A 12,863-nucleotide genomic window follows, 5' to 3' on the forward strand; every position below is an offset into this window, starting at 1 on the left:
GCTTTATAGTAATAAACAGGTATTGGTAATATTCAAATTTGTACTGTATTTTATTTAAATACATAATTTGTTACTTAATTAAATGATGGGTTTGTGTTTTTTATTTCCATGAAACTTCAGCCAATTAGGACAAAACACGCTGGTTCCAATGTGTCCCAATTAAATGGAATCCATTTATAGAAAAGCAAGCAGGTATCTCTGTATTAAACAAAATTCCAGCAGGAAATTGTGTAAAGTCCTAGTATTGGAATTAGCAGGCAGTGAAACCTAAAAAAAAAAGAGCAGTAAGGTACAAACCAGCACACAGTACTGAAACACAAAATCCAGGAGGTGGCAGAATATAAAAAATAGGAGGCAGCAAATCAAGGAAAGAGCAAGCAGTGAGGTATAAATAAACCAGCAGGCAACAGAGCATAAAAATAACTGCAGCCACTGCTACATAAAAAATTCAGCAGGCAGTACTGTATAGGACACACCAGACAGTGTGGTAAAAAAGATCCAGGAAGCTGGAAAATGTAATCAAAGCATTAGGCACAGCTGTATAAGAACCTAATGGACAGTGACATTTTTAAAACAGGTAATTCTGTAAAGAATCCACCAGACTGCAGAACATACAAATCTTAGAGCAATATGCAATTTATCGGAAAAATAGTGAGCAGTAGGTATTAAATGAAGACATTAAAAGTAGACGATGGATTGTCACAGAACCAGAAGGCAGCACAATATTTGGGGGAAAAAATCAATCTGTGGAATGTTTACAAAATGCAGTCAGCTTTTCATTCTTTTTTCCTTTAGAAAGGTTATTAGGGCTAACTGGATTGCTCTTACAATATTCAATACAGGCCTGACAGACTGAATGGCATCCTTGCATGCTATAACAATTCTGTGATTGTAATTCCATGAAGGGATCCTGGTTGTCTGGCTGTAAATTGTAAAAACAAACTTGTATCAAAAATCAAAGGGGTAGAAAAGAGTTTGTTCCCTCAAGGAAGGGCAGCAAATTGGATCCAAGCCTGTTTCAGTGATAAGGACAAAGAGTAATGGTTAACAGATCATTTGCAACTGGAAGGCTGCTCCTTTGAGATTTCACAGGGTCAGTTTTTCAACCCTTTCCTTTTGTAGTGTATATTCATGATTTATACAAAATCTATGAATTCTCTAGCTAGTCCCTCTTCCACAGCCTTTCCCTTTCAGATATGTCCCGCACCTTTTTGAATGATGTAAAGCCACTGCTGCCAATATAGATGGCTGCCAGTACATTCCAGAAGTTTGCAGGTGATGATAAAAGCTCGTATAACGGTAAGGAGGAGAGCTTTAGACGCAATAAGTAGAGATGGCTCAATATAGGCCAGATAAGTGGCAAACAAGAACCACTCTACCTCTGCTTTTATCAAACGTTTAAATGTTATCAAATGCTTAAATTGGTAGATAATCATCTTCATTTTGGCAAATCAATGTATACATTTTTTTGTTTTATCGATCTAAGGAGTACATCTACTATAGGAGCTTTTGACATCTAGTATTTGGACTCTGGGCCTTTCCTTCCCAAAGCAAAAATACACTTTCATTCCTGCTCATCATAGCGTAATTATTAAAATTGTTGAATTCCATTCGCAACGCTTAATAACAATAGACTGATAGAAAATAATGAGAAACGAAACTACCCACGGAATGACTGTTCACTGAGCACCCTCAGAGAAGGACTACAATTCCCATCAGCTATTGCGGCAGTATTGGGGGGGGCCCATCGATCCGCGCAAAGTCGTCAGCCATCAGCCAATAAGCTGTGAGCCTGTTGGTGACGTTCCGCCCCTCGCATTACCACTCTCCCTCCTCCGCCGCCACCCGTTCAGCCGTCCCAACATGGCGAAGACGTACGATTACCTCTTCAAACTGCTGCTGATCGGTGACAGCGGCGTCGGCAAAACCTGCCTCCTTTTCCGCTTCTCGGAGGACGCCTTTAACACAACTTTCATCTCCACAATAGGTGAGTGAGGCTGGCCTGGGCCTGTTGGTGCCGGGCTTCCCCCACCCCACCCTACCCACCAGACCCTGCTTTTCCCCCCCCACCTCCGACCACTTTTCTTTCTCCCCCATCCCCCATGTCTCCGGGACCATAGCGGTTTCCACTCGATCCTTCCCCGGGCTCTGCTGGTGACAGGCTTTCCCTCAGCCCCCCACCACCGCGGGGCCCAGTAGAGTTCCTCACCCCTTTCCATACCGGGGTCTGCTATTGTCAGTGACCCACTGCCGCCACCTGATCTGCTGTCAAGTTGTTTCGCGTGCCTGGCCCCCCACCCGCGGGCTGGCTGCTGTCAAGGCGCCTCCCATAGGGCGACAGTTACCGGTTCATATTCTGAGGGCCTGTTATCAACAATTATTCCGTTCTATCGGCGATGATTGCGCTCTCGCAAACGTAGTCCTGGGATCTGTTGCTGTTAAATGACTGGAAGGGCGCAGTAGTATTTTGATCTCATGAGTCGTCCTTGCTCTGCTACACTGTCTTTGGGCTTTGACTTTGGAACAGCCAGCCCCACTAGAGCACCAACTGCATTGGTGGGCGGGGGAAACTTTTAAAAAATATATAGAGGGCAGGATTTTTTTTTAGTTCCCTGGAATAATGAGCTGCCAACATTAGTAGTTGAAGTGCATTCAATTGTCATTTAAGCTGTTGAACAGATCCATCATAATGCAGGGAGGGAATCGAAGGCCTTGTACTGTAGAATTTGGAATTGTGTTGGGTCACAGACATTGTGAGCCAAATTGCTTAATTTTGTGCTGTACTCTTCTATGTTGCTGGTAAAGTTGTTCACCTCGATCTATGCTGAGTCATAGCCACTTCTGCAGATCATGGAAGTGCATCTTGAAAGTTGTGTGCAGATGGTGTGTGAGGCATAGACATGCCCTCTCAACCAAGGTGTCGAATCTTTGACCAGACAAAAGTATAATGCCATTGTAGATCATATGCTAAGATTACTAGAACTTTAAATGTGTTTCAAGACTCACATGTTTGGCATTGTACTGCTAAGTTGTAAGGTTAAGCATTACAACCTGAATTGAATGAGTTTTGAAATGGGTAGAGTACTTTTATCAAATAAAAATTGCTAACGATATTCTACAGATGCTCTCTCCATTGCCCTGCAGTATTCTCAACATCTGTTGTCATATTTCCATATCTGTAGTTTTTTTTTGGTTTGTGGGAGAACAGTTAATTAAGTTTGAGGTCAAAAACCACCATATAGAATTTCCTGATTGTTTTAAAAAATGTAACTCAGTTTGAGCCATATCCTGAACACAAATGTCATCTGTTTTATTTTTGGTCTCTATATTTCAAGCACCTGTGGAGACTTCTTACAAAGTTAATCTCAAAACCAAACTTTCAGTACAAATGATTATCAGGTGTAGATTACCGTAGTTTCTGCTTTTCTCATGTGAAGTATACACACTTCCTGTGGGTAGTCCAGCACTTGCCTCAAACCAGAGTAATCCTACCAATTATCATTAAATTATAGTTCAGTATTGGCCCCAAGTATTTGCATTTTGTCCATTTCAAACTGGGAAATTCTCATCAGTTGTTGGGAATATTTTTTGGTGTTGAAAGCATTTTTGAAGTGATTTAGTTTGAATTGTTCACATATTTGTATTAATTTAGTGTATTGCTTTGACTGCCATTTTACTGATAAATCATTTTTTATTTGGTAGGTATACAAAACAAGCTGCAACATAGCCATGGCTTCTACATCTAATTGTGATGCCTACTGCCTTTTATATTCACTATTCAATTTTGCATTCAATTTAATTTGCATTAACATGCCAGAGAGAGTTTGGTTTTGTATAAATAGGTTACAGAGGAAGTCTGTTCTAATCAGCTAGTTCTCTACCTGGGCTGCTGTTTATACTTAACGTAATGCAGTATCATGTCAGTGTAATAGTTTACAATATCTGCCCATAGTTCTTTTAATGTAAGAGTATACATTTTCTCAACCCTCAAAGTTGCCTAACCACGCATTTGCAGAGCTCTCACGTCAAAGTAGGTTGCAACTCATGCATCTGGCATTAAGATCAGAAGTTCTGTGTAAATGGAACGGAAGTGGAACTCAAACCTTGTTTGGTGTTTACTTCAGCAAAGATGAGAATAAAGCAAAAGCAGGCTTTAGGAAATGTTTGGCCTTAACCAAAATTGTCAGTAGTATAGGAAATTTTCTGACCCATTTTTGCCCTTGTCCTAAACTGCTGCAGGTAAAATAACATTTGAACTGGTAAGGATAATTGTTCTCAAGAAAGCAGCATCCATCATTTAAGACCCTCACCATCCAAGGCATTTTATCATTTCTACCTTCAGGGAAGAGGTCCAGGACCCTGAAGACACACATTTTAAGAACAGCTTCTTTCGCTATGCCACCAGATTTCTGAATGGTCCAAGAACATTACCTCACTATTTTTGCTCTCTTTTTGCACTGTTATTTTTTTCTCATTGTAACTTTTTATGTGTTGCTTTGTACTGCTGCCTCAAAACAAATTTCATGACATATGTCGGTGGTAGTAAGCCTGATTATGGTAATATATTTCTTGATTCTAATTTACTATTTCAGATTGTACTCATTGTCATGAATATCCCTGACATTTAAGATGTAGCTTTTTCTTAGATCTGTGAAAAAGGTTTAAAATTCTCAGACTGTTGACTATATTTAAAATTGAGACCATTAGATTTTTTTGTTCTTTTAGTCCAGGGATGAAAGGAATGAAGAGGAAGATAAAACTGGGCAAGGATTAGCCTTGATCTCATTGAGTGGTGAAGCAAATAGAAAATATTATAGGGCTTCCTATTTATGATGTAGGATTTGCACAATTGGAAATGGTCTGTTTAGTCACCATTTATGTTTGATTGATTAAAGTTTGTAATAAGACCATTGTTTTTGAAATTTCAAGTAATTTGAAATGAGAATTTATTGAGATTGTGCAGTTACAGTGGAGAGCTATGTCCTTATTTGTTCTTTAAGTAAAAAGAAACATTGTGAATCATGGAATTAAATTCCATTCAGAAAGAATTATAATTAAAACAAAATGACAGTCACATAATTGAAAATCCGGTTGTAAAATGTGCTCTGAAGCCTTGATTAATACTGGAGCCAAATTGATTACTGCAATTTTGTTATTATGAACTGTAACATTTAACTTAAGCTTCACTTAATGGTGGTGTATCTATTTAATTATTTGGTTTTTGTTGTATTTTGATGGAGACCAGAATTGTGGGCTTTTGAACCACATTTGATGTGGTTCAAATGTTTAAACTCTGGCAAATTTGATGTAACAATTGGTAAATATGTTTTTTCACCTGCAATAGAAGTTAATTAGAGAATCGGGTTTTGCTGGTTGGTTTCTGCATCTTAAATTTGCTTTTTGCATTTTGGTTCTGTACTGTTTGTACTAAAATGTTACATCTGGTCAACCTTGCTGTATGCTTCCGAAACATGGACTATAACACCAGAACTCCAAAGAAACTTAGAAGCAACAGAAATGTGGTTTCTTAGAAGAATGCTGAAAGTATCATAGAGAGATAGGGTAGCTAATGAGACAGTACTCCAACATGCCCATACAAAAAGATCTTTAATGAGAACATTAAATGAGAGGATTAATTTAATGTCATCAGAAAGGGAGAAATAGAATACCTTACTTTACAAGGCCGTATGCCTGGGAAACACGGAAGAGGAAGGCGAAGAAGAAAATATAAGTAAATTGTGAAAGAACTAACAAATGTAAATGTGTGAGATATCATTGACGCTGCGAGGGATCGTTTGATGTGGAGAGCCATGATCACCCAAGCGTGTAACGCGCAAGGCACATGAAGAAGACTGTTCTTACATAATTGAAGAGAAACCCTACATGATCAAGCAAAATGCCTGTTTATTTCTTGTCATCTGAACACATGGAAGTGAAACATAGTAAATAATTAAACCAGTAATTAAATTTGTAAACTGTAATATGGATATTTCCATTAAAATTATATCCATTTTGGATCTTTAGCACAGTTACAGTATAAATGTGTTAATTTCTTAATTACTGCTTGCATCTTTTTTTAATATTCCTCTTTAAAAGTAATAGCATTCCCTTTTAATTTTAAAGAATGTATAAATTCACTTTTGGCAAAGAATGCCTATGCTTTGGCATTGGGTTGTGATACGAAAACCCACAACATTTTTTGCAGTGATGTGGGTTTTTTTTATATCTTCAACAAATTTTCTTGTCTCTTGTTCCTGAACTTGACCATTGATTGCCTTTGTTGGCATTTTTGTGCAAATCTGTTGTGATAGGTGATTTGAGCTGTAAGTGTAGGTCTGCTTAGTTGGTGACCAGGGGCGCAGAGATGAGGACTGGAAACTTTGTATCTTCACTCCAATGAAAGTGAACATGATTGTTACAGAGACAGGGAAACTGCACATGCTGGAGTCTGGAGCAACACAGAAATGCTGAAGAAACTCAGTGGGACAGGTAACATCAAGGGTGGGAAATGGATATACACAATTTCAGTTGAGACGCAATGATGAAGCTGGTCCAGATGAACAAATATTGACTGTTAATTTCCTTACACATGTTGTCTGACCCACTGAGTTCCTAAAGCATGGTTTTGTGCTGAAGCTAATCTGTTATGCCACTTGAGGCCAGCCTACATGAAATTGGTACCAAGCACTTGACATTAAGGCATCAGACTTTGTACAGTTGTGAGACTAGATATTTACAAGTTGAATCTTGAAAAGTTTACTTTAGACTTTGAGCCAAGCATTAAGTGGCTTTTCTTCAAGAAAGATGCAGACTGTCACAGAGGCTGAGCAAGCCTCCAGATCACTGTGGATCAAGAGTTGTGACCCTTGGGTCAATGCTGCTGGGACATAAGCTAGGGCCTGATCAACCCTGGCAGAGTCACCTGGGCGAGGGTGTCTGATATTCAGAGACCCAAAACACCTGATGACCCCAGCTTACATCATTGGTGATGTGTCCCAGTGCATCCTAGGATGTATAGTTAATATAGTTTTAATTAGTGTTTAGAACCAAAATGATAGTCATTCTAAGATCGCCCCTTTTCTTTGATTTTTGTTAATTAATTGGCACAAGGTGTCCATACAATTTTCCTAATGGTTTAAGGGAAGTTGAAGCACCCCTCGGGATTAAGGTTCTTTCCTAGTCATGAATCACTGTGCAATTGAAGGTATTCGATATTTCAGAGAAAATGCTTGTAATTTACTTCAAAGTTGAGAGAAGTTATACTAATTTAAGTCTATCCATCATCCACCAGATTAAAATAATGTTATACATAAATTATATCCATGGAGGTGGAGCTGATTCCAGTTAATTGGGACACATCGACACCAGTACATTTTGACCCAATTAAGTGGTTGCCAAGAGTTTCATGAAAATAGTTAAAAAGGTTCAGTATTAAAAAAAAGTCAAATTACCATTTAACTGCGTAACAAATTATGTATTTCAATAAAATACAGAAGAATTTAAAACATTACCAATACCGCTGCAGTACTATAAAATTCTGTATTGGTTCCTAATAGTTACTGGCAGAGAAATTCATCCATTGTACACTGTTGTGTTCTTTTAATTGTAAATTAACAAAATTAGTGCAGATACATTGCAGATAACGGACTGTCTTCATTCAGTACTTTTGATGATTGCATCTTCCAAATCTTTATTTTCATTGTAACATTCAAGACAATTGTCAATACCTTCAAATTCTTCCTATTCTTTAACTTGTTGAAGTGGTGAAATAGTTTTATTTTCACTCCCCAGTCTTTTCTGGCATCTCCAAGCCTGAATGCTTGAAAACACACTGAGCAAACCTGTTCTGAATTGTCTTGGTGCTTATTTCTCACCAACTATCAGTGCCAAAAATCACTGCTTTTTGAACTCAAAACATATGTAACTGAAGCGATTTTTAAAAATAAAAATAAAATTTAAACTTCAGTCACAGTTTCCTGTCCCAATTAATTGGCATGGTGTCACAAATAAACAAAGGGAATCCCAGTTATTTTCTTGGTCTGTGTTTTTTCTTTAAAGGTTGTCCCAAATAAGCAGCTGTCCCATTAACTGGAATTCTCTGCAATCAGTCATAATTGAACATGTGCCATGTTTTTTTGTATCCATTAATTTATGTCAAACATACAAAGTATGTTTTTATATAGTGTGTTTGCTGTGTAAAAGCTTATTTGATTGCTACTATCACTCTAGCATCAGATACCGTGGAGAAGATAGGAAACTTAGCAGGGAGAATGCTTTCTTCTACCACTATGCTGACCATAATTAACATTTGGGGTTGTATATTAATTGTTAAAATGGTATCTGTGCATTTGGTTTGATTGAAGAAGTCTAGGGCATATATCACAACAAACAATACGAGAGGAACTCTGTCAGTTGGGCAACGTCCACAGAGGTGAATAAACAGTTTATATTTCAGGCCAAGACACTTCTTTAAGACAAAGATGCTGCATAACTTGCTAAGTTCCTCCATGGTTTTTTGTGTGTTGCTCAAGATATCCAGCATTAATTGGCTGATGAGGTCCCTTTCTTGTTTTCTCCTTTCCCCCTGTAATAGAGAAGCCTAGTTGAAAGAGAGACTGGTAGTGAGAGGTGTTGAAGGGAAGAAAATTGCAATATTACCACTGCATTAAGTCAGCATTTTTTTTAAATGTAAACTACTTCCATTAGTTCATGTCCAGAATGTTTCCATTGTTTGTCCCAAGGGTATTATACAACAGTTTCATCTTGGCATGTTTCACTGCTTAAATGCAGCGATGCTTCCGAAGCAAGAATGGAGTAGAACAGACAAAAATTGTGAATGATGTTCACAAACCCTAACATAATATAACCCAAGTGAAAGGGTATTCAGTTTGCATTTTCAGTTCATGCATGTCTTTTATTGCTTGTCATCAAAAACCTTGACCAGCTTCTCTAGATGTGTGGTGGAAAGTGTGCTGACTGGCTGCATTATGGCCTGGTATGGGAAGCAGCCTTGAATGGAAAATCCTACAAAAGATGGTGGATACAGCCCAGTACATCAAAGTTAAGCCTTCCCAACCATTGAGCACATTAATATGAAACATTGTCATAGAAAATCAGCATCCATCATCAAAGATCCTCACCACCCAGGTCATCTTCTTTTCTCTCTGCTGCAGTCAGGTAGAGGGTACAAGTGCTTCAGGACTCTCACCACCGGGTTCAAGAGTTACTACGCCTCAATCATCAGGCTCATGAACAAAAGGGGATAACTACATTTATCTATTGAGGTGTTCCCATAACTGATTATCTCACTTTAAGGTCTTTTTGTCTTGTTATTTCATACTCCCATTATTTATTACTGCTTATTTATATTTGCACTGTTTTCTATGTTCTTGCTCTTTCATCGATCCTGTTTACAGTTACTGTTCTATAGATTTGCTGAGTATGCCCGCAGGAAAAAGAATCTCAGTGTTGTTGAATGTGGTGACATGTATATACTCTGATAATAAATTGAACTTTGACTTTAGGAAGCTCCATGCAAGTGTTGGAAAACTGAAATTGAATATTGAAAGTACAGTTATTGTCAGTAAAGGCCAGGCAAGCAAATATTTTCATCGCTGTTAATTTTTCTCTCCAGACATCTCTGGAAATAATCACGTCTAAATTTTGTCTTCTGCATTACGTTGTAGTCACTGTTAAGTGATTCAGAAAGACATCAGGTTGCTAAAGCTTCAGTTGAGACCTTGTTTACCTGCTCCTTTGTTACATGGAGTGCTTAGTGAGACTAAATAGATTTTCCATCTGCCTGACAATTGGATTTGATTCTACCAGTTGACAGGGTGGCTGCTGTCAGTTTAGGGTTTTAGATCACACCTCTTCTGTTTTCTATGCCAACAGTAATAATTTATCTGTTTTTTCAGGTAGATTGAGTTATTTTTGGTAATCACACACGTTTTTAATAATTTTAATCACAAATCTTTCTCCTCTATTTTAACATCTACTGTGTTTTTTAAACTTTAGAGATGGATAACATCCTGGTTCAAAATGTGAAATATAGATTATATTTGTCTTTCATTGCTGGTTATATTTTAGACATAAAGATAGGTTATGATATAGTTTTGGGGGAATTGGTGGTTGGAGTTCTGCCAGAATACATGACCATGCACTTCTCTGCACTGTATTCCTTCTGTCACTTTATTTGCTCATTCCCCCAATATGTCTTAAGTCTTTTGGCAGACACCCTGCTTCCTAAACCTGCCCCCCCCCCAACCTGTCTTCATATAATGTGAAAACTTGGCCACACAGTCATCAATTAGTTAATCAAAATGATTGACATATAACTTAAAAGAAGTGGTTCCAATACTAACTCCTATAACATACAACTAGTCACCACCAGCCAGCCATTCAATATACCCACCCTTTGCATCCTGATGGTCAGCCAATCTTCTATACATGCTAGGAACTTTCCTGAAATATCATGGACACTTTGCTTGTTAAGTGTGGCACCTTGTCAAAGGCCTTCTGAAAATCCAAATGAACAATATCTACTGACTCTCCTTTGTCTATCCTGCCTGTTATTTCCTCAAAAGAATTCCAACAGATCTGTCAGGCAAGATTTCCCCTTTAGAAAACCATGCTGAATTTGGCTTATTTGTCTGTACCTCCAAGCCCCCTGAAATCTCAACCTTACTAATATACTCCAATATCTTTCCAGCCACTGAAGTCAGACTAACTGGCCTATAATTTCCTTTCTTCTGCCTTCCTCCGTTCTTAAAGAATGGTGTGATATTTGCAATTTTTCAGTCTTCAGGAGCAATAACAGAATCCAGTGATTCCTGAAAGACCATTACTAAAGCTTCCATAATCTCTTCAGCCTCCTTTCAGAACCCTGGGGTGCAGTCCATCTGGTTCAGGTGACTTCCCTACCTTAAGACTTTTCAGCTTCCTAAGCACCTTTTTCTCTAGTAATATAACTGTATACACTTCTGCCCCCTGACACTCACATTTTTGCAATACTACTAATGTCTTCCGTAGTGAAGACTAACTCAAAGTACTTAAGTTCTTCCGCCATTACTTTATCCTCTATTACTACCTCTCCAATGTCATTTTCCAGCGGTCTGGTATCCACTTTTGTCCCAAAAAAAATTCTAAAAAATATATATATTTTAGAACTTTTTAAAAGATTAAATTATTTAAAAATTTTTATTTATCTGTCTATTTAGTGATACGGCATGGCGCAGGCTTCCAACCCTTCAATCCACACTGCCCCAGCAAACCCTGACAAAACCCTAACCTGATCACCGGGCAGTGTACCAATTAACCTACCTGATATATCTTTGGACTGTGGGAGGATACTGGAAGATCTAGGGGAAACCCATGAAATCAGTTGGCTTCTGTTAGTAAAAGTTTCCTAATCCTCTACCTTTCCACTAATTTTTGCCATATTATATGCTCTTTCTTTAATTTTTAAGCTGTTTTTGACTTCCCTTGTTAGTCATAGTTGCCTCATCATCCCATTAGAATACTACTTCATGTTTGGAAGGTTTCTTTCCTGTGTCTTCCAAATTTACCCCAGAAACATGGGGCATTGCTATTCTGTCATCCTGCAAGTGTCCCCCTCTAGTCAGCTGTGGCCAGCTCCCCTCGCATGCCTCTGGAATTCCCTTTGGTCAACTGTAACTTCTCCTTTTCAAACTGCAGGGTGAATCCTATCGTATTATAATCACTGCCTCCAAAGGGTTTCTTTACCTTAAGCTTCCTAATCAAATCTAGGTCATTACGTCACAAACAAGAGAAAGCCTGCAGGTGCTGGAAATCCAAGCAACACACACAAAGTGCTGGAGGAACTCAGTAGGCCGGGCAGCATCTATGGAAAAAAAGCAGTTGACGTTTCGGGCTGAACTCTTTCGGCATGCATAGCATTCAATCCAGAATGAATATACATTTATATATTAATATGAATGAAGTTATCCCCTTTTTTCAGGAGCTTGATGATTGAGGGGTAATAACTGATCCTGAACCTGGTGGTGAGTCCTGAAGCTCCTGTACCTTCTTCCTAAGGGCAACAGTGAGAAGAAAGCATGACCTGGGTGGTGGGGATCCTGATGATGGATGCTGCTTTCCTGCAACAGAGCTCTGTGTAGATATGCTCAATGGTGGGGAGGGCTTTACCCATAATAGAATACTCATTACTTATTGTAGGAATTTCTGTTCAAGGACATTGGTGTTTCCATACCAGGCTATGATGCAGCCAGTAAAATATACGCTCCGCCACACATTTAAAGAAGTTAGTCAACATTATAGATATCATGCTGAATCTTTGCAGATTCCTGAGGAAATAGAGGTGCTGCCATGTTTTCTTTGTAACTGCACTTGTGTGCTGGGCCCAAGACAGGCCCTCTGAAATTATAACATCGAGGAAGTTAAAGTTGCTGACCCTCTCTGTCTCAGATCCCCTGAAGAGGAATGGCTCATGAACCATTGGTTTCTTGCTCCTGAAGTTAAAAATCAGCTCCTTGGTCTCGCTGACATTGAGTTAGAGGTGGTTGTTGTGGCACCACTCAGCCAGATTTTCAGTCTCCCTCCTATGGTAGTGGTGTCATCAGCAAACAAATATGGCATTAGAGCTGTGCTTAGCCACATAGTCACAAATGTAAAGTGAGTAGAATAGGGGTCTTAGAATACACCTGTGCTATACACCTGCACTGATGGAGATTATGGCGGAGATGTTGCCAATGCAAACTGATGGGGTCAGCAAGTGAGAAAATCAAGAACCCAGTTGCACAAGGAGTTATTGAGGCCAAGGTTTTGAAGCTTATTGATTAGTTTTAGGAGGAGGATAGTATTGAATGCCGAGCTATAGTTGA

General features: G+C 38.7%; 1 protein-coding gene across 1 annotated transcript in view; it reads left to right on the top strand.

The window, feature by feature from the left end:
- Positions 1 to 1,802: 1,802 nt before the first annotated feature.
- Positions 1,803 to 12,863, top strand: part of LOC140714099 (ras-related protein Rab-8B) — a 67,181-nt gene continuing 56,120 nt past the window's right edge. The window contains exon 1 of the mRNA XM_073024850.1: positions 1,803 to 1,987. Within this exon, the coding sequence (XP_072880951.1) occupies positions 1,864 to 1,987 (124 nt within the window). The 5' untranslated portion in view covers positions 1,803 to 1,863. The remainder of the gene's footprint in view (positions 1,988 to 12,863) is intronic.

Source organism: Hemitrygon akajei, chromosome 21, assembly GCF_048418815.1.
Source record: "Hemitrygon akajei chromosome 21, sHemAka1.3, whole genome shotgun sequence".
In the NCBI taxonomy this organism is placed as follows: Eukaryota; Metazoa; Chordata; class Chondrichthyes; order Myliobatiformes; family Dasyatidae; genus Hemitrygon; species Hemitrygon akajei.